At 60.2% G+C, this 21,128-nt stretch overlaps 2 protein-coding genes across 2 annotated transcripts in view; one reads left to right on the forward strand and one right to left on the reverse strand.

Moving 5' to 3' along the window:
• LOC103681983 (tripartite motif-containing protein 10) overlaps positions 1–7,020 on the reverse strand; it is an 8,209-nt gene extending 1,189 nt beyond the window's left edge. Inside the window, 8 exon segments of the mRNA XM_040644877.1 lie at positions 1–19; positions 2,289–2,321; positions 3,340–3,455; positions 3,697–3,719; positions 4,258–4,494; positions 5,064–5,159; positions 6,166–6,650; positions 6,807–7,020. The exon segment at positions 1–19 is cut by the window's left edge and continues 1,189 nt beyond it. Coding sequence (XP_040500811.1) covers positions 1–19; positions 2,289–2,321; positions 3,340–3,455; positions 3,697–3,719; positions 4,258–4,494; positions 5,064–5,159; positions 6,166–6,594 — 953 coding nt within the window. The 5' untranslated portion in view covers positions 6,595–6,650; positions 6,807–7,020.
• A 4,878-nt stretch (positions 7,021–11,898) lies between these two features.
• LOC103681984 (tripartite motif-containing protein 15) lies at positions 11,899–17,660 on the forward strand. The gene is made up of 7 exons (XM_040644623.1): positions 11,899–12,267; positions 13,429–13,524; positions 14,264–14,494; positions 15,212–15,234; positions 16,057–16,172; positions 16,529–16,561; positions 17,257–17,660. Exons 1-7 carry the CDS (start codon positions 11,899–11,901, stop codon positions 17,658–17,660), a joined length of 1,272 nt encoding a protein of 423 aa, XP_040500557.1.
• Positions 17,661–21,128: the final 3,468 nt, after the last annotated feature.

Genomic DNA, 21,128 nt, shown 5'->3' on the forward strand with positions numbered 1-21,128 from the left:
CTGCCCAAGGCTTGGTGACCTTTGGCCTGTCCCTTCCCGGAGCCTTCCTTGGCTGTCCTTATTTGCACAGTTTTTATCAAAACCTCCTGTTGGGATAAGCGTGACTACGAGAAGTCGCTAATAGAGCTGAAGATTTCGAAAACAAATTTAACTGATTTGAAAAATAATTACCTTAAAATAAATCTGATCCTCCTTGACCTGAACAATTTAAGAAGTCATGGTTAACAAAACCTTCATATCTCTAATAATCCAACAAAAAATCTACAGAGGCCCTTGTAACACATGGTAGATTCTGATGAAACACGAATCATAGCCAGGATTATGAGCGCTATCCACGCGGGCGGCTGGCTCGTCGCATCCCCCACCCGCTGCTCTCCAGGCGCCCCTGGCGACTCTGCGCGTTCGGGAGACGGGGCGGTGCTGCTGGGAATGAGTCCGGTGGCGGCTTTCTGCCAAGCGCCCTCTGTGACGTCAGTGAGTAGCCACCCTTTCCCCGTGGCCCGGACGAGCCCACACTCGAGCCCGATCCTGCAGTGCCAGGCCCAACGGCCTGGCTTGAAGCGGACCTTGCCTCCAACACACTCCGACCTTTGACTGGTTTCCAAAAATTGACTTTCCAAAGGAGAAGTAAATCGGCCCCCGATCCATTCATCGTTCGATGTTTCTGGAGCGTGGCCTCCGTCCTGCATGAGGCCCTGCAAAGTTGGACAGTCCTGCCCACCCGGCCTAGGTGGGGCCCCCATTTTGACACCAGAATCCAGGCCTGGGTGGTCACGAGCTGCTCAGGGACTTCCCGCGAGCTCTGGTTCGGAAGCTCAGCTCCAGAGCATCCGTCTTCTGTCCCTCTGTGTCCCTTCCCTCTGGGCTCAGTTCTCTCATCATTAACTGTGTGGTTGGAGAGGAGAGTCAGCAGCTCTCACCCTGCAATATTTACCTATACAGAGACTGTGGTTCGAGTTGGCGACTACGAGCCAGGTAGGCAGCCTGCCGCGACAGGAGGAGCGGGGATCCGCGGCTCCGGGGCTGCACGCCAAGCGCCCCCCTGGCGCGGCGCGCCGTGCCCCATCTCCCGCTGAGGGCAAAGCGGTCAGAGCAAGGACAGGCTATCGGAGGGGCTTCCTGGATAGGGGGGACTGTGATCTGGGGATCAGAACCCCGTTGTCAGAATCACCGGGGAACCGCAGCGCTTCCTGTCGAGGAGACTTCCCAGGGTTAGTCAGGAGGAAGGGTGGCCAGGACCCGAGAGGGGTCAGTGGTTGGAAGGGACCTGCTGACCCCTACGACCCACCTGAGTTTAGGAGTGTCAGCGTATGGGGAGTAAAAGCCGATACTGTGCAGGGTAGACGGGCGTTCTTCCGTGCCAAGGCCGCGGTCACTACTGAGTCTGAGGGCCTAGCCGTGCATGGAGCCAGAGGCGGGGGCTGGCCGGGGCGACCGTGAGGCGGCCGCGACGGAGGGAGGGGGCTGTCTGCGCTGTCTGGGATCGCAGATGCGGGCGGGGGCACGGGTGCTGGCCGCAGGCCAGAGCAGGCACGGCCCAGGGAGCCCACCCGCTTGCAGGGACGGAGCTGCCTCCCCAGGACGGCACCGAGCGGTGGGCGGGCACGCGGGAGCCCGGGCGTCCTGTGGGCGGGCGGTGACACGGCCCGTGTCCGGCTAGCTGCTCAAAGCCCAGACTTATTGGGCGTCTGCGAGTGATATCGAACCTTGCAGGAGATGTCCCCATAACCTGTCCGGGTGATGCCCCGCCGCCGAGTCGCCAAGGACTCTGTCGCACACACGGCAACATTGAGAATGACACTAGCGGGCGGAGGTAGGCTCGGTCCTCCTGGGGCTAAAGTCCACCGAACCACGTGCTCTGCCGCACGCTCTGTCTGGACCCGCCCAGAGGACCGCGTCTTGGCACGAAGAACGTCCGCACCCCTGCACAGTACGGCTTTACTCCCATACGCTGACACTCCCTAAACTCAGGTGGGTCGAGGGGTCAGAGTCCCTTCCAACCACGTGACCCCCCGGGGTCCTGGCCACCTTCCTCCTAACCCTGGGAAGCTCCTCCCGACAGGAAGTGCGGTTCCCGGTGATTCTGACAACGGGGTTCTGATCCCAGATCACAGTCCCCTCATCCAGGAAGCCCTTCCTGATAGCCTGTCCTGCTCTGACCGAAGCTTTCTCCCCGCCCTCACGTGGAGATGGGCACGTGCGCCTCGCGCCAGGGGTGTGGGCGCTTGGCGTGCAGCCCCGTGAAATGCGGATCCCCGCTCCCTCCTGTCGCGGGGCAGGCTGCCTACCTGGCTCGTAGTCCAACTCGAACCACAGCTTCTCTGTAAGGAGGATACAAAGCAGGGTGAGAGCGTTTGTCTCCCACAACCACACAGTTAATGATGAGAGAACTGAGCCCAGAGGGAAGGGACACAGACAGGGACAGAAGACGGATGCTCTGGAGCTGAGCTTCCGAACCAGAGCTCGCCTCGGGGGTCCCCGAGCAGCTGTGACCACCCAGGCCTGATTCTGGTGTCTGGGGGTGGGCCCCACCTAGGCCGGGGTGGGCAGGGACTGTGTCCACCTTGCAGGGCCTCATGCAGGACGGAGGCCACGCTCCAGAAACATCGACCGGATGAATGGATCGGGGGGTCGATTTCTTATTCTCCTTGGAAATAATTTTTGGAACAGTCAAAGGTCGGATGTGGTTAGAGTGCAAGGTCCCTCACAGCCAGGCCGCTGGGCCTACTTGCAGGACGGGCTCGAGTGTGGGCTCGTCCGGGCCACGTGGAAAAGGGTGGCATCACTCCTGACGTCACAGAGGGCGCTGGCAGAAAGCCGCTCACCGGACTCATTCCCCAGCAGCACCGCCCGTTCCCGGAACGCGGGCAGAGTCCCCACAGGGGCCTGGAGAGCCAGCGGGTGGGGGATGCGACAGAGCCAGCCGCCCCCCCGCGTGGATAGCGCTCTTCCTGGTTATTGATTAACCGTGTTTATCATCAGAATCTGACCATGTGTTACAAGGGCCTCTGTAGATTTTTTACATTATTGAGAATGACAGGTTTTGTTAACCATGACTTCTTAAATTGTTCAAGGTCAGAGGATCAGATTTATTTGTGTAATTATTTTTCAAATCAGTTAAATTTGTTTCGGAAATCTTCGTCTTTATTAACTCTCTTCCGTGTCACGTTATCCCAACAGGCAGGTTTTATAAAGATGTGCAAATAAGGACAGCCAAGGAAGGCTCCGGGAAGGGACAGGCCAAAGGTCACTCAAGCCTTGGGCAGTGGAGCATGGGGGGCGTTCCTAGGCCCAAATCCAGGGCCTCCCACGCCCAGGGGAACCCTGGGGTCCTCTTACCCAGAAACATCTTCATCTCCCGCTGCAGCGGGACGGCCTGCTGGGGGAAGTCCCGAATCCTCTGGCCCAGCTCAGGGGACACAGCCTCTGGTTTCCGGCACTTTCTGGTTTCACATCTAGGGGCACAGAGAGAGCGGGGTTTGGGAATTCTCCAGACTCAGCTGGTCGCCTGCGAACAGACATGGAGGCAGACACAGGCAGACACACTTCCTCGGGGACGCACCCCACTGCCCACGCGTGGACAGCTGGCCGTGGAAAGCCATGTACGTGCACGAAGGTTTGCCTGGAATGGGACACGGCTGCAGGCGTGCACTGGCCGGACATGCGATGCCGTGTGTGCCCACAGGGGACGCTTACCTTATCAGAGTACTTCTGATGTCCTAGGAGAAAGGGGGGAGAGCAGGAGTTTAGCAAAGACAAATACCACGTTCCCACAGGAAAAGGGCCCAAGGTCCTGGGCCCGAGTTCTGGGGCTGGTGAGGGCCAACCCCTTTATGTCACGCACCCACACACTGGAGGGACCTGCCCGCCAGCTTGAGGCCAAGGCCCCCTGCTCCCAGTCCTGTAAACCAGGACTGTGGCCCCCAGTTGCACTGCCCTCCTGATGCCTCGTTGGAACCCCAGGATCTTCCCTAGGGTGCGACAGACCGGGAAGAACTACCCGCAGGCTGGTGGCCACGCAGAATGGTCTGCCGTGGAAACAGCACGTGACATCTGTTTGCAGGGCACGTGATGCTTTTCTGACTGCTCCTTTCCACTGCATTCTCCCGTTGGAGCCTCACAGAACCCCAGACAGCTAGGTCAGGGAAAGACCCCCCGTGTGATGGACGGTGGGACGGACAGTCAGAGGCCAGGGAGCAGGGACTGGATGCAGGGACATGGGAGGGAAGGGGAGGAGGCTCGGACAAGCGAAGGCGCAGGAAGTCAGAGGCGGCACGCGGGNGGCCTCGCGTGCTTCTCCTCCAGCTCGGAGATCAGGCTGCTGAAGCGGCAGATCTCCTCGCCCACCAGGACGTCAAACTCCTCCCGTTGCTTCAGGATGTCCCCATCCAGCTTCTCCAGCTGGGCCAGGAGGACGCTCTGCCGCTCCTCCAGGAACTGGCTCAGATGCGCAAACTCGAAGATCACCTTCTGTCTCTTGGTGGCTACCTGACACTGAGGGGGCGGGAGGGGGGGCCGGCAGGCGTGAGTCCTCCTCCTCCCTCCCCTCTTCCTCCACTTCCTCTGCTTCCCTTTCCTTCTTTCTCCTTACTTAGTGCACCCCGTCTCCCTCTGGCCCAGACCCACGTCCTCCATGTTCGGTGGAAAATCAGACCCCGTCACAGGTCCCTGGACGGTTTGGGAGCTAGTGTGGCCTCCTTCCACCTGCCGTGCCGTGTCTGGGAGCTGTCGGCCCAGCATGGCCTCGCCCTGTCTGCTGGGGCTTCTAGAAGCATAGCCGGGGAGGTGGTGGGACAGCCCGCCCCCCGCCTCGCACAGCCGTCCGCACAGCACGAGGCTGCATCGTGGGCCCACCCGCCTTCAGTCCTCACAGCAGTACCGTAATTCCCGGAGGCCCTGCCAGCTTCGACTCCTCACCTCACACAAAAACGGAGCCGAGCTAGCTCGGGTGGGAGTTGGGGCTGGGCCTACAGGGACTTCCCAGCCTGCATGCGACACTGCCTTGCCTCCCGGGGTCGCTGGGTCCTGGGCGGATGGGGTACGGGGAGGGGGCGGTGACCTACCAGGAGGACTTGTATTCTTTGGTTTTCTCTCGACTGGATTCTTTGAATCTCCTCTCTCTCTTTTCTTAGACACTCAAGACACTTCTGTATTTGCTCCTGGAGAGAGAAAGAGCAGGAGGTCTGTTACATGGAGGCAATGACTTGTGAAGAGGGGTCAGCCCGCTGCCTCCAGGAGGGACGGCACCCGAGGGAGGGCGCACCCCCTAGCTGACAAGGCCTGCGCCCGGACTGTCCCTGGCAGCCTGCTCCCTCCGGGTCTTTTCCTTCTAGCTCCGCTCTCAGGAACTCTGATCAGAGCTGCCCCCTCTCCCAGGGCCGGCACCGCTGGTGACTCAGTTTCCCCAGCTGAGCCTGGCTGCCTTCAGCTTAAAAACCCTACTGTGTTTGTCTTTGGTCAGTTAAATCTGGGCTCTGTCCCGAGGCTGATCCTTCTTTGAAACTATCCCAACTTGCTCACATATCTGGAAGGGACGCACACACACTCCCTTCTTGTGAATAGAAGGGGTTTTCTGTGCGCGACGCCAGACGGGAGAAGACCCTTGGATCATATAAAAACAGTCAACACCCTGTGTTAAAAACTGCTTGCTCTAGAACAGAGTTGCAATGGGTATTCACACAAATGTCCTCAAAGGCACATTCAGAAATACGACGAACGCTCTCGGGTCGAACGGCAGTGACCTCATCGACACAGACGACGGACGGGGCCTGTTACCCAAGCGCAGGTGTAAACCACTGAGCGCACGGGACGGCGGGGACTGCGCGCAACGTGTGCACTGGCCCTGCGCGCACTGGCTTCTCCGCAACCGCGAGCGCACAGTCAGACCTCCCCGACAGCACGCGCGGCAGCCACGCAAGCGTCCACGCACATCACATTCGTCTGCACGACCGTCCCCGGGCGCCGATGCCCTCGCGCGCCTGCCTGACCCACTGCGCTCCCTCGGCCGTTCCACACGGCCTCGGCGGCCCCGGTACGTGCGCCCTGATACGTGCTGGCCGTAGGGAAGCGGCACGAAGCGCGCTTCTGCGACACACCTGGGGCTCCGGCCAGAGGCGGACAGGAAGCGGCTAGGACTGTGCCCGGGCCCCGCGGCCCCGCTCCTACCCTGTAGGGCTCCGCCGCTGCGTCCAGGAGGCGCACGGTGTGGGCCCGGTGATCCCCGGCCTCGCGGCACAGCGCACACAGCTGCGCCTCGTCGTCCTCGCAGAAGAAGTAGATCTTCTCCCCGTGCTCCCGGCACGTGTCCGCCTCGTCCGAGCCCGGCGTGGACACCAGCCTGAGGCGCTCGATGTTCTCCACCACGCTGGCCAGCTGCCAGTTGGGCCGGAAGCTGCCGGCGCGGAAAGGCTCCTTGCAGAGCGGGCAGGCGAGGGCCTCCTCGGGCTCCGGGCCTGGGACCTCGCAGTAGCGGGTGAGGCAGCCGCGGCAGAAGTTGTGGCCGCAGTCGATGGTGACCGGCTCCCTCAGGGTGCCCTGGCAGATGGGGCAGTTGACCTCGTCCGCCAGGCTGGTCACGGAGGCGGCTGAGGCCATGGCGCGGCTGTGCCCGTCGGCTGCTCGCCCTCTGTGCGTGGCTGAGCGGCTAGGATCTGGGAGAACAGCAAGGACACATTCATCCTGCGGGGCCAGACTCGGGCACGTCTTAAACACGCACGGACACGCTCAAGGTCGTGGACGCGCACGCACACACACGCACACGCGTGCGCACACACGGACACGCAGGCGCCCCAGGGCACGGCACCTACCTGCATGCCAGGGTCCTCCTGCCCTCCTCCCAAAGGAGCAGACGCCCACGCTCCAGGAGAGGGAGGAAGGAAGGGCCACGGCGCTCCAGAGACCACCTCGGTTCCTGTCAGGGCGGCGGCCCGCAGCCTGGGTTTCCGCGACCCTCCGGTCCACCCGCACCGCTCGCGGGGAAAGCTGAAGTGCTGGTATCTGCGCCGTCCACAGTTGGCGGAGATAGTCCTTGGGTCGGGGTGGGAGGGGGCCCGGGTTGGGGAGCAGAGATGCCAGGCCAGCCCCCTGCGTATGACCAGCTGTCTCCAGGGAGATTAGGGGTATCAGCCAGCCCAGGACTGGCGGGCCAGCGCAGCGTCTTCTGCTCCCAGTCCTGGTGTAGGAAACGCGGCCACGCTGGCCCCAGTGCGCCCTCTTGATGCCTCCAGAAACCCGTGATCTTCCCTAGGTAGCACAGACCGGGAAGAACTACCCGCAGGCTGGTGGCCACGCAGAATGGTCTGCTCAAGGAAAGAGCACGTACATTCAGTGGTTTGCAGGGCACGTGATGCTTTTCTGACTGCTCTTTCCACTGCATTCTCCCGTTGGAGCCTCACAGAACCCCGACAGCTAGGTCAGGGAAGACTCCCCGTGATGGACTTGGACGGACAGTCAGAGGCCAGGAGCGGGACCGGATGCAGGGACACGGAGGGAAGGGGAGGAGGCTCGGACAAGCCAAGGCGCAGGGAGTCAGGCGGCACGCGGGCGGGGCGGGCCTGCCAGGAGCGCCCGCGCCGCCTCGCGTGCTTCTCCAGCTCGGGATCAGGCTGCTGAAGGCGGCAGATCTCCCGCCCCACCAGGACGTCAAACTCCTCCCGCTTCTAGGATGTCCCCATCCAGCTTCTCCGCTGGGCCAGAGAGGACTTCTGCCGCCTCTCTCCAGGAACTGGCTCAGATGCAGCAAACTCGAAGATCACCTTCTGTCTCTTGGTGGCTACCTGACACTGAGGGGGCGGGAGGAGGCCGGCAGGCGTGAGTCCTCCTCCCTCCCCTCTTCCTCCACTTCCTCTGCTTCCCTTTTCCTTCTTTCTCCTACTTAGTGCACCCGTCTCCTCTGGCCCAGACCCACGTCCTCCATGTTCGGTGGAAAATCAGACCCGCCCAGGTCCCTGGACGGTTTGGGAGCTAGTGTGGCCTCCTTCCACCTGCCGTGCCGTGGCTGGGAGCTGTCGGCCCAGCATGGCTCCGCCCCTCTGCTGGGGCTTCTAGAAGCATAGCCGGGAGGTGGTGGAGGCCCGCCCCGCCGCGACACGCCGGCCTCGCAGACGAGGCTGCATCGTGGCCCACCCGCCTTCAGTCCCGCAGCAGTACCGTAATTCCCGGAGGCCCTGCCAGCTCGATCCTCACCTCACAACAAACGGGCCGAGCTAGGCTCGGGTGGGAGTTGGGCTGGGCCTACAGGGATCTTCCCAGCCTGCATGCGACACTGCCTTGCCTCCCGGGTCGCTGGGTCCTGGGCGGATGGGCGAGGGAGGGGCGGTGACCTACCAGGAGGACTTGTATTCTTTGGTTTTCTCGACTGGATTCTTTGAATCTCTCTCTCTTTTCTTAGACACTCAAGACACTTCTGTATTTGCTCCTGGAGAGAAAGAGCAGGAGGTCTGTTACATGGAGGCAATGACTTGTGAAGAGGGTCAGCCCGCTGCCTCCAGGAGGGACGGCACCGGGGAGGCGCACCCTCTAGCTGACAAGGCCTGCGCCCGGACTGTCCCTGGCAGCCTGCTCCCTCCGGGTCTTTTTCCTTCTAGCTCCGCTCTCAGGAACTCTGATCAGAGCTGCCCTCTCCCAGGGCCGGCACGCTGGTGACTCAGTTTCCCAGCTGAGCCTGGCTGCCTTCAGCTTAAAACCCTACTGTGTTTGTCTTTGGTCAGTTAAATCTGGGCTCTGTCCCGAGGCTGATCCTTCTTTGAAACTATCCCAACTTGCTCACATATCTGGAAGGGACGCACACACACTCCCTTCTTGTGAATAGAAGAGGGTTTTCGCGCTGACGCCAGACGGAGAAGACCCTTGGATCATATAAAAACAGTCAACACCCTGTGTTAAAAACTGCTTGCTCTAGAACAGAGTTGCAATGGGTATTCCACAAATGTCCTCAAAGGCACATTCAGAAATACGACGAACGCTCTCGGCTGAACGGGCAGTGACCTCATCGACAGATGACGGACGGGCGGGGCCTGTTACCCAAGCGCAGGTGTAAACCACTGAGCGCAGGGACGGCGGGACTGCGCGCACGTGTATGCACTGGCGCGCACTGGCTTCTCCGCAACCGCGCGCGCACAGTCAGACTCCCCGACAGCACGCGCGGCAGCCACGCAGCGCCACGCACATCACATTCGTCTGCACGACCGTCCCCGGGCGCCGATGCCCTCGCGCGCCTGCCTGACCCACTGCGCTCCCTCGGCCGTTCCACACGGCCTCGGCGGCCCCGGTACGTGCGCCCTGATACGTGCTGGCCGTAGGGAAGCGGCACGAAGCGCGCTTCTGCGACACACCTGGGGCTCCGGCCAGAGGCGGACAGGAAGCGGCTAGGACTGTGCCCGGGCCCCGCGGCCCCGCTCCTACCCTGTAGGGCTCCGCCGCTGCGTCCAGGAGGCGCACGGTGTGGGCCCGGTGATTCCCGGCCTCGCGGCACAGCGCACACAGCTGCGCCTCGTCGTCCTCGCAGAAGAAGTAGATCTTCTCCCCGTGCTCCCGGCACGTGTCCGCCTCGTCCGAGCCCGGCGTGGACACCAGCCTGAGGCGCTCGATGTTCTCCACCACGCTGGCCAGCTGCCAGTTGGGCCGGAAGCTGCCGGCGCGGAAAGGCTCCTTGCAGAGCGGGCAGGCGAGGGCCTCCTCGGGCTCCGGGCCTGGGACCTCGCAGTAGCGGGTGAGGCAGCCGCGGCAGAAGTTGTGGCCGCAGTCGATGGTGACCGGCTCCCTCAGGGTGCCCTGGCAGATGGGGCAGTTGACCTCGTCCGCCAGGCTGGTCACGGAGGCGGCTGAGGCCATGGCGCGGCTGTGCCCGTCGGCTGTTCGCCCTCTGTGCGTGGCTGAGCGGCTAGGATCTGGGAGAACAGCAAGGACACATTCATCCTGCGGGCCAGACTGGGCACGCTTTAACGCACGGACACGCTCAAGGTCGCGTGGACGCGCACGCAGGCTCTACGCACACGCTGCGCCACCACACGCTGCGCACACACGACACGCGGCCGGTGGGCACGGCACCTACCTGCATGCCAGGGTCCTCCTGCCCTCCTCCCAAAGGAGCAGACGCCCACGCCAGGAGAGGGAGGAAGGAAGGGCCACCGCTCAGAGACACCTCGGTTCCTGTCAGGGGCGCGGCCCGCAGCCTGGAGTTTCGCGACCCTCCGGTCCACCCGCACCGCCGCGGAAAGCTGAAGTGCTGGTATCTGCGCCGTCCACAGTTGGCGGAGATAGTCCTTGGGTCGGGGTGGGAGGGGGCCCGGGTTGGGGAGCAGAGATGCCAGGCCAGCCCCCTGCGTATGACCAGCTGTCTCCAGGGAGATTAGGGGTATCAGCCAGCCCAGGACTGGCGGGCCAGCGCAGGGGAGCAGGAGGACGCAGATAAGGTGGCTGTGCTCGGGGACACCTCACCGGCCTGCCACCGGCCTCCACGGGGGTTGGAACTAGCCCTGTGCTGCAGCAACGGCCAGCCCTTGTTAATGACCCGCACCTGCACCGCGTCCGCCCTGGGGCAGAGCTTCGGGGCTGGGAGAGCGCTGCTCTGCAGCCGAGGTGGTGCTCAGATCTGAGTGTCCCGACCCCCGCCGTCACACAACGCCACGTGAGCCACTGTACAACTCAAGTTTCCACGCAGCCGTATTTTTAAAAGTGAAGTCAATTTTAGTATTTTATTTAGTCCCAAATATGATCATTTCAACGTGGAAGCAGTCTAAGAATTAGTAATGAGATATTTTGCGTTCCTTCTAACTGGTGTGTAGTTTAGGCGGTCGCGCATCTCCGCTGGGACAGGCCGCGTTCCCGCGCTCGGCGGTGGTGGGGCCGGGGGGCTTCCGCGCGGGGTGGGGGGCTGAACCCTCGGGAGGGCGGGGGCGGGTGGGAAGGAAAGGGGGTACACACACTAGGCCAGGCGCGGAGCGAGGGAAACCACGCGGGGCGGATCGCTAAGGTCAGAGCGGGAGTTTCCTTGGGTTTTACGCGCAGGTGCAGGAAGCGGATGAAGAACAGCGGCGTAGACTGTCACGTGGGTGGGGGGGGTGGGGGGAGCACGGATCGGAAGCCCCGAGACTCAGACTGACCCCAGCCGCGCAGCTCTTCAGCTCTGTACCCTGAGGGACGTCACTGCGCGTGTCTTTCTGTAAAATGAAGGTGGTCATACCTGTTCCCGAAGGCTGTTACCAGGTTGGGTGCAATTACAGGAAATGGTGCTTATTACGGCTGTCATGTCTTGGCTCAGGTTTCCAAATTTCAGGGACATAAATCGTTTGTATTACAGTTTCTTGCCTTCTCCCGCCTGAAGTTAGAAACTGAGGTCGACCCTGTCTGGGGGCCCTGGCTCCGGGGCTGGTGGCAGCGGAGTTGAGGAGGCCAGCCTGGGCGGCCGAGGTGAGCGAGGGAAGGAGGCGGAGGAGGGGCCGGGACAGCGCCTCCCGTGCGGTCTGGACTTTGACGCCCGGAGCACACCCCAGAGCCAGAAGCGGACAGCTCCCAGCTGCTCCGGCCGGAAGCAGTGCCGCCTCCATGGCCACAGCCGTCAAGGGTGGTTCCCGGAAACCCACCTCCCTGTGAGCTCATGGATGCTGGGCTCCCCACCCCAGGGACAGAAGGGGACAGAAGGAGTGGAGAATGGGCTGACCAGGCCCTTGCTGGGAAATGCTGGGTCATTCGAGGTGCCCCGGAGTTTGAACCCACTCAGCTGATGGGTGGTGGCCAGGTGGCACCTGATGGCTTCCCAGGCGGAACCCTCCTGTTTCTTCTCTGAGCCTCCTATTGTGTTCCCTCCATGACTCACACAGAAGTGACTAATTTCAGGGACAGGGGATTTGTGTGGCCTGAAGCAGAGGACTTTGTGGATAGGCCGGGGATGGCACCAGGATGCCCTCCATGCCGTCCCAGGAGGAGACCCCCTGTCCTGGCTGCACGGGACCCCTGAAGGATGTAGTGACCGGCACCTGTGGACACACCTTCTCCCGGTCACGCCTCCTCCCGCCATCCCAGATGGGGGCCCAGCCCTCCTGCCAGGTCCTGCTATGTGTGCTCTGCAAGGAGAAGGAGCCCATGAAGCCTCTCGTGGTCCCCGTGCCCCTGGGCCCTCTGGGGGAAACATGCTGTGAAGAGCATGGTGAGAAGGTTTACTTCTTCTGCGAGACTGACGCTGAGTTCCTCTGTGTGGCCTGTCGGGAGGGCCCCTCCCACCGTACCCACGCGGTAGGCGTTCTCGACGGGGCTGCTCAGCCCTACCGGGTAAGACAGACGGCTTTTCCTGGGGCCAGTATGGGCTGGGACGGTGTCCTGTCAACCACAGTGAAGGGAATGGGTAGGGATCTGGATGAAGGATGGTGGTTCCACATGGACGTGTGGCCGTTCAGTCTGGGGGGCCCACGGGGCCAGGGCACAGAGAGTTGCAGCCATGAGCCCTGTGCATGGGAGGGTCTTCCGCCCACTGTGGACTTGGTCTTCCAGGACCCACCCTGGGTGTGGGATTTACTGAGGCCCAGACTGCTGGGCTCAGAGGGATGCGAGGGGCAAACAAGGGCAGCCGGCAGGTGCCACTCTTCCTTGGGAGAAGGGGAGGCCCCACGTGTCCCACTGTGTCCCCCCTGCACCCCACCCCGGGCTGCCCTCAGTTCGCTCTCACCATCCGGTGTCTGGGTCTGGAAGTGATTTTCTCAGAAGCACCTATCGAATCTTGAACTCGGCCTTATTCCCACAACCACTTCCCAACGCAGGCTCTCACCCAGACCTTGCACGGCCTGGAACGCACTCCCTGTCTCCATTCTTGCCCTCTCCATCACCCTCCAGTCCGCCAAAAGATGCAGCAGACCATGTTGCTCCCCTGTGCCGAGCCCTCCTGTGGGTCCCCAGCACCAGGAAAGCTTGGTGTCGTCAGCGGGGCACCGATGCCCCCCGCAGTGAGCACCGGGATCCCGCCTGCCCACCTCACCCAGGCCCCGCGTGTCTGGCGGACTGGCCTGTGTCCACCTGCTGTCTCCTGGACGTCTCTGCTCTTTCCTGCTTCTGACTCTCCCTCGTGTAGCTCCTTCCTCTGAGACTGCTCTGCTCTCCCCGCACTTTCTATTTAAACCATTTAGTAAGTTCTAAGTGGACAGGTCAGGGGCATGCGGTACTCGCCACCCCCTCTCTAGACCCACCGTGAGTGCTTTCTGTGTGAAACTCCCCTGGACCCCCTGTGTTCTGACCGGCTGCTCGCACTCCGTGACTCCACCTTCTCTCTTTGTACTTTGGCCACCAGTGACAAGGCCAGTGGTGATCTTGAGGTGATCTCGGGGACACGGACGGGCCCTGCTCACCTCTGAATCTCTCAACATCAGCGGTGCAGCCGGGACTCAGCAGACAATTAGTATCGGAACGAAGCACGTTTTCCTGCCTATTCTCTCCCCACAGGACCATCTCCAGAGTCAGATGGATGCTCGGAGCTTGGAGAAAAAACAGATGGAGTGCACACGGAGGCGGGAAGACGAGAAGCTCCAAGAACTTCTGGTAAAGTGCTTCTGGCACCTTCTGTCTGGGGGTTTTCTGAGCAGACTCTGGGGAAGCGTGCTGCCGGTCCTTCTGTACTGTTCTCATTCGCTTCCCTCTGTGCAAGGGGCATTTGGGGTCAAGGCTGTGGAACCCCAGAACTTCACAGCTGGACATTCTGGCATCCAGCCCGAGACCCATGTTCTCAGCCATTTTACAGAGCAGGGAACAGGAACGGGAGGGTCCACAGAGAGCCAAGCCCACGTTCATGATGACGTGGCTACAGCCCGGGTCTCTCTCTCGCTCTCTCTCTCTTAACATTAATCTATTTGACAGAGAGAGAGCAGGGAAGGGCAGAGGGAGAGAACCTCAAACAGACTCCCGCTGAGCTCAGAGCCCGATGCGGGGCTCGATCTCACAAGCCTAAGATCATGACCTGAGCTGAGATCCAGAGTCAGACGCTTGAGCGACTGAGCCAGCAGATGCCCCTAGAAGCCGGGTGTCTTGACCCCGAGCCTCCCTTCCCACCCCAGCCTGTGTGCCTGAAAGCATTGCCTGCAGACAGGAAGGGTGGGGCAGAAGGTGTGCGTCCAGTGTGTGCGTCCCCCCCACCCCCGACCGTGGGGCTGGCCTGAGCACCGTGGGCGGGCATGCGGCTGCCTCTGTTTCTGAGCTGCCCAGTCAGCCGGGAGGACACAGACGAGGCTCCTGGAGACGGCCTCTTGATCTTTGGCCGCATCTGTCTCCTCTCCCTGTGCAGACTCACATGCACGGCAAGAAGCAGCAGGTGGACGAGGCGTTCGGGAGGCTGCGGCAGGAGCTGGCGGACCACCAGTGTCTCCTGCAGGCCAGGCTGAGGGAGCTGGAGCGGCAGATCCACCTGGAGGGAGAGGCATACACCTCCAGGCTGTCCGAGGAGATCGCCGGGCTGGGAGCCCAGGTCCAGGCGCTGGGGGAGCAGCTCCAGTGGCCCGTGAGTGCCCTGTTGCAGGTGGGTCCGTCTCCACCGCCTCGAGGACTTGGAGAGGGGCCGCACAGGAAGGGGCCCCGGCGGCGGGCTGGGGGTCCCGGGGCCAGCAGGATGGACAGGCAGACCTGTTTATGCGGGGAGGGGCTGTCGGTTCCGGGGAGCCTACAGACAGACGTGCAGACCCAGGAAGGCTGGGCGACTTGCGCAGTCACTGTGGTTGTGTCAAGGGCTCTGCGGTCGCAGGGCCGTGGGTTTGAGGGCAGGCTCTCCCAGCTGCGTGACCGCGGCGAGCCTCGTGAGCCCCTCAACGCGGGGATAGGAATAGCACCTCCCTCACAGAGCTCGTGCGAAGGTTGTAAGACACAATCCACGCAGAGTGCTTTGCACGGTCCCCGGCTCACACCGAGAACTCAGTAAACGGTGTCTGCTGTGGTTATCGTCACGTTACCCCGTTTCACCCCGCGTCCGGCGGGTAAGCCAAGCCCGGAGCCTGTTCTCCACCCTCTCTCAAGCCCTGGAGGCAGAACAGTCCCGAGACAAGGCTGAGACCACGAAGCCCGCTCAGATGACCTGAGCAGAGTCCCAGGTTAGCCAGGAGGTGTGATGCGTACGTAACGCAGGTACAACACTCTGGAGGACAGAGCTTGGGGCCAGACGCTAAGGAGGACAGGCTGTGCCGCGGGCGTCTCGGTGGGACGGGCTCGCGGACGCTGAGTGCGTGTTCCTTCTCTTTTGTAGGATGTCAGAGCCAGCCCGAGCAGGTAGGGCCTCCTCCCTGGCTACACTTTGTTCTTCTCACCTCGGCCCCCTGGGCACAGGGCGTGTGTGTCTACCCTGCCCCCCACGGAAATGCAAATTCACTTTTGCTCTAAGAGCCCGTTTTTAAACTGCTTGTTTCCTACGAGGGATCGTTTTCCCTGGAGGCGAAGTTATAAGCCATACTCGTATTTTTAGGCTGATGCAGGAACATCTATTTAATTCCCCAAATTATTGGTACTCGAGTCAGTATTGAACAGCACATAAACTGTAAGTCCGAGGGGAGGTCCCTTCTGTCAACTGCGGGAGGCACGGCGCGGGGGAGCCCAGCCTGTCCTTCTCCCCGTTCAGCTGCCCCGTGGCCCTCAGGNNAGGGTGACTGCCGGCCTCATCCTGTCCTCTGCTGGGAGCAGCTGCCCTTCTCCGTGCTCTGCGAGGAGCACTTGTCATGCAGCCACAGGGACCTGGCCCCGGGGTCCGGGACTCAGCAAGTGTCTCCCAGACTTTCAAAGTGTGTTCGGCGCGGGGCACTAAAGGGCTCTGTGGGTCTTCTGGTCGGATGCGGAAGCCGAGCCTGCTCGCGGTCACGCGTGGGGACAGGCAGGGACGGAGCAGATGCGTGTTTCGCTCCTCCCCCCCCCCAATCCCCTCTCCCCAGTAGAGAACAGCACCCAAATTAGAGGAGCTTCAGGTCGTTTTTCAAGCGACACTGTAGTGGCCTCTAGAGGCAAACAGGGTAATGACCTGTGCCCCTTGCAGTCTCCACAGACCCCAAACATTCTCTCCAAGGACGTGCCTCGAATCCTTAAGGGACTGGTTGTCTGTAGGTATGAGACAAAGACTTTTGTGACTCCGGAGACCATTTCTCCCGACCTTGTCAAGAAGATCCGGGATCTCCACAGGAAAATACTCCCCCTCCCAGAGATGCTGAGGACCTTCTCAGGTACAGGGGAGGGGCGGCAGCTTTCCCCACCCCCACTGGCGGAGTGTCTTCCACCTGGCCCCATCTTCCCCCTGCCTGCCAAGCCTGGCTCAAGGTGTCTTCCTCCCTTACGCCTTCCCCTGGTGGTCTTGCTTTGCTCAGCCAGACGGTCCCGAGAGCATCTTCTCTCCCAGGGACCCGCACTGGCCCGAGCGTCCAGGCACGTGAGGGCTGCCTGGGTCCCAGTAGACCACAGCAGAAGGCATAGAGCACACAGCCCTCCCCCACCCCTGTGCTCACGTGGCTCCCAGGACTGCCCTTGGGAATGCCTGTAGGAAAGAACAAGTCACACGTCTTTCTGTTTCTGTTTCCCTCAGAAAACCTGGCACATTACCTGGACACAGACTCAGGTAAACAGCTGGGGGTTTGGGGTCCGTTCTCTCCTCCATCCACTCAATCCAAGGCAGCAAACAGAGCAACGAGATACGTGAAGTGTGGGGCCTGATGACCCGGTCCCCTGTTCTTGCTCTTGCTGGTTATGGGACACGGGCAACCGTCCGGACCCCATGAGCAGCCACCAGATAAAGGGATGAATACGTGTAAAGAGCCTAGTGCTGTTAACGCTTGTGGCTTGTATGGGTATCATGGCCTCAAAGATATTCAGGAAGGTCTTGGTTGGGTGTGTGTGTTCTGACCAGCATTGCCCCAGACTCCGTTAACTTGAACAAATACTGTATAATTAAAAAACAAACAGCATTTACTTTGAAGATGATGCTTAATTTAGAAACTGTTTCCACAAATATGACCTCATTCTGCGGCTCAAACTTAACGTGCAGAAGAAACACCCGGGGCATCTTGTTAAAATGCAGATTCCGATTCAGTCGATGGGGCTGCGCTTCTCCCCGGCTCCCTGGCCAAGCAGGTGCCGCCGGTCTGGGCTGCGCTCTGAGAAGCAAACCCTCCCAGCGAGCAGTGCTTGCCGCCGGCGGAAGGCCGTGCTCCGCGCGGGGGCAGAGGGGAAGCCTGCGCCCGCAGGCTGCGCCGCCTGCCCCGCACCGCGTGCGCTCTAGGGCGCATCGCTCCATATCCCGCCCTCCTCCCGCAGGGGCCGTGTCGCTGGACCCTGGGACCGCCCGCTGGAGCCCGGGCCTCCCGGACGACTGGAAGCCGGCGAAGCTCACCCGGGACAAGCAGGACCTGCCGCACAGCCCCCTGCGCTCCCAGGGGGTCCCGGCGGCGCGGGGCTGCCCCGGCTGCCCTTCGGGGCGCCATCCCCGGCCGGGAGCCCGCGGGGAGGCGGTGGGCGTGGCGGGCGAGGAGGCGGGCAGCGAGGGGGCGGGGCCCGAGCTCAGACCCCGGCGTCCGGACCTGGAGGGCGTCTCACCTGCGGCTCCGGGCGCGCACCTGCCGGACTCCGCCCCGCCGCGGAGCGGGACCCCGCCTTCGCCGCCTGCTTCCGGGCAGACCCCCCTGCTTCGCGGTCTGGGAAACAGGTTCCTGCTTGACTGAGCGGGGGCTGGGGGCGTCCAAGCGGCGCTGCGGCGGAGAGCGGCCGAGCTGGCCGCTGGAGACCCAGGGGCTGCTCCCGCACGCGGGCACGAGCCCGCGCGCTTTTGAAAACCAGAACAAAACACCACTACGACAAAAACTGCTAGAGCTCCGGAAATAATCATCACGGGGAAGAGCAGAACTTCGTGGGGCTTGCAGTCATTAATCCAGTTGACTGTGTTGTGACGCACGCTTGGAGACGCTTCCATCTCCACAGGGTCTCTTCCTCCAGCCCGGGGTGGACCCAGGCCCCCTCCTTCTGACATTTAGGCCATGTTTCTTTCTTGCAGAGGATGTGTAATAAAGTGCAGGAACTAGCCAGACTTCTGCATGTCCTGTGTCTAATGCGCGCGGAAAGTCAGCGGCAGCTCCGGGGCCACGACACCACCCTGTCCCTTCTCTTACCCAGAACGTGCCTGATGGCAGTGGGCCAGACCGCGCTGCTCCCTAAAATGACGTTCGTGTTCGGGGCTAAGTAACCTCTCAGGTGCTTACTATTATTACCATTATTATTATTGGACGATGGGGCTTTGTTTCACTTCTATGCATTGAGCTCGTGTTTTGGGCAAGGAAGGCGTGTCGTTGTTGTTGTCGTTGTCGTTGTTTTGGGTGAGTATGAAATTGAAAAAACAAATGAGCCGCTTACACTGTATTTCCAAGTGTGACTAAATTTAGGGTGAGTGGCCCAGGTAATTTAGGGGTGTGGACAGGCACAGACAGAGGCTCTGGGCCAAAACTAATTTGCCCTGCATAAGAAGGAGAACGGGATTTAAAAGTTTAAGAAGGAGGGTTAGGAGTGCCAACACCCGAATGGGAAGACTGGGAGCTGCCTGGACGGAAGCGATCCATTTGGTGACCCCCGGCAGTCTGAACATATTTGTGTTGCAGTGTTTGTGATGTAGACCAGCCTTTATCTCCTGCACAAGCCTCAGCCCAGTACACCATGGGCTCAGTGCTGCTGTGAGCATTGCCGGTCTCCCGGAGTGTGAGAGCGCTGAGCTCTGTCCGCTTCGGGGCGGGAGGCAGAAAGACATGCCAGTCCGCTGGCTTCTGAGAGGGGCTGTCGCGCACCTGAGGTGCCGCAGAGAACCAGAGGTGTGGTCGTGAGGACCCAGCTGGGGTCTGTGGGAGGAATGGGTCCAAGGCCCAAGAACTGTGATTACAGCAGGCGGCGAGCCCCGGCACTGTCTCTGGTCCAGTCGCTCTGCTCTGCGTGCAGGGCGGTGTCCCTGTCTGCGCGCAGGCTTGCGGGCTTTACTTGTGCCCTTTATTTCCCCACTCCTTCCCATTCCCGCCTTGCCCTCGGACTGGCAGGGCAGGGAGTCGTCTCAGTCAAACTCCACGGTTCCTGGTGCACAGTCAGCAGCAGCCCAGGCGAGGTCCTCTCGACCTCTTTACACTTCCTCCTGTCTGTCGGTTCTCTTTCCCATTCTCCTCACCCCATGGACACTACTCTAATGTTTTCACATGTCCTCGGATACAGAGGGATCCCTGAACATATGCCTAGTACAGGACTAGCTCTGTTTCTTCCCTTTTTTGACCTAGTACGACGGTCTTAGGATGTAATCATGTTGCTTGCATACATCTCGTCGATGGCTTCTAACTGCTGGTCGGTGTTCCATAGCACATGTCAGGCACGCTCTGTCACACTTTCTTTGGGCACAGAGCATGTAGGTTACCTCCTCCTGCCTATGACAATGAGCCAAACCGATGATGAACGGCCTCCTACTTTCCCTCAGGAACCTAAGATTCACCCCCAGGAGGGGTGGCTGGCATCGGCACACTCCCTTTCCTTAAGTACCACCAAATTTCTCCCACGATGGCTGTGCTCTTGTGAACGTCCACCAGAAGGGCACAGAGCTTCCTGCTGCCCGACCCCCACGCCCACAGTGGCTGCTGTCGAGACTTGCTCCTTTCTGCCAATCTGATGACTGTAACGTGTTATCTCGTTTTTAAAAGATTCATTTATTTATTTGAGAAAGAGTGAGTGCGAGGGGCAGAGGGAGGAGAGAGAGTCCCTGCTGAGCACGGAGCCCGACGCTGGCTCAATCTCAGGACCCTGAGATCACGACCTGAGCCGAAACCAAGAGCTGGCCGCTCAACCGACTGAGCCCCCAGGCACCCCAAGTGATACCTTGTTTCTAAAAATTTTTTAGAAACATCTCTTCTCGAATTTTCTCCGTTTTTCCCCATCTTTCAGGTTCCCGTCTTTCTTTCATCGACTTCCAGGAATTTCTTACATATTCTAGCTATTAATCTCTCGCTCGTTTTAGGCTTAAAAATATCACTCAATTACTAACTTTGATAGTGGCCTTATTCGTTAGACAGAAATCCTGAATCTTGGGGCGCCTGGGTGGCTCGGTCAGTTCAGCGTCTGCCTTCAGCTCAGGTCCTGATCTCAGGGTCCTGGCATCAGCCCCGCATGGGGCTCCCTGCTCAGCGGGGAGTCTGCTTCTCCCTCTGCTGCTCCCCCTGCTTGTGCTTTCTCTATGTCAAATAAATGAATTAATTAAAAAAAGAAATCCCCAATTTTGATAAATTTGATAAACTTTCCACTTTGTGGTTTATGTTTTTAAGATCCCTTTCACCACATGATTGTGTGTTTGTATATGTTGCCACTAATTCTACAAATTTCCTGTTCACACTAATATCTTCAGTTTATCTGGAGTGAAGAAGACACCCAGCTTTGTTTTTCTCCGTATAATAAACCAGTTCTTCAACCCCATCTGCTTAGTCCTACTGGCTGGTAGAGCCGCGTCCAGCGCACCAATTTGCGGGAATGCGGGAGCTGTTTCCAGGCTTTCGACTGCACCGTCTCCACCTGTTGGTCCCCCGGAACCGGGATGTGCTGTTTTCATGTCCTGACCTGGTGGTGCAACGTAGACTCCGACCAGACTGCTCTCCCCGCCTTGCCTTCCGTTTCAAATGTATCTTACTTATCTGTAGACATTTATGCTTCCATATACATTTAGAATCAATTTGTCAGGTTCTTTTTAAAAAATCCTGGTGCTCTTTTAAGTGGAGTTACAGTGGCATGGATTGTAATTTTATTGAATTTGAGGACTGAAGGAAATTAGTTTGGAGCAAATGGGCATCATCATCCCAGAGATAAACGTGTTCTCTGTCTGGCGGTTTAGATCTCCTTTTATGCCTTTAATGGGATTTTGAGGTTTTCTGCGGAGAAGACTTTGGCAACATGTAGTGACGTGTCCGTCCTCTGACCAGGTCATTTTGCCTCCAGACAAATGTTCACACAGCGCTCAGCACTTGGGCACGGCAGAGTTTACACCACGGAACGGATAGCAAACCAGTATATTCATACACGGCCCTCACTATACAGCAGTTGGAACGAATGAATCGAGTGGGTCCTTCTGGTCAGGAGCGCAGGGAGGAAAGGTGACTCGTCTTCCTCGAAAGACGAGGGTTTGA

This window comes from Ursus maritimus, unplaced genomic scaffold, assembly GCF_017311325.1.
Source record: "Ursus maritimus isolate PB19 unplaced genomic scaffold, ASM1731132v1 scaffold_30, whole genome shotgun sequence".
NCBI classification, from domain to species: domain Eukaryota; kingdom Metazoa; phylum Chordata; class Mammalia; order Carnivora; family Ursidae; genus Ursus; species Ursus maritimus.

What these genes read in the sequence shown, in the direction of transcription:
- LOC103681984 (XM_040644623.1), top strand. Translation starts at nt 11,899, where the DNA reads ATGCCCTCCATGCCGTCCCAGGAGGAGACCCCCTGTCCTGGCTGCACG. An exon ending in GGGCTGCTCAGCCCTACCGG is followed by an intron (nt 12,268 to 13,428) that starts GTAAGACAGACG and finishes CTCTCCCCACAG; the next exon opens with GACCATCTCCAGAGTCAGAT. An exon ending in GTCAGAGCCAGCCCGAGCAG is followed by an intron (nt 15,235 to 16,056) that starts GTAGGGCCTCCT and finishes GGTTGTCTGTAG; the next exon opens with GTATGAGACAAAGACTTTTG.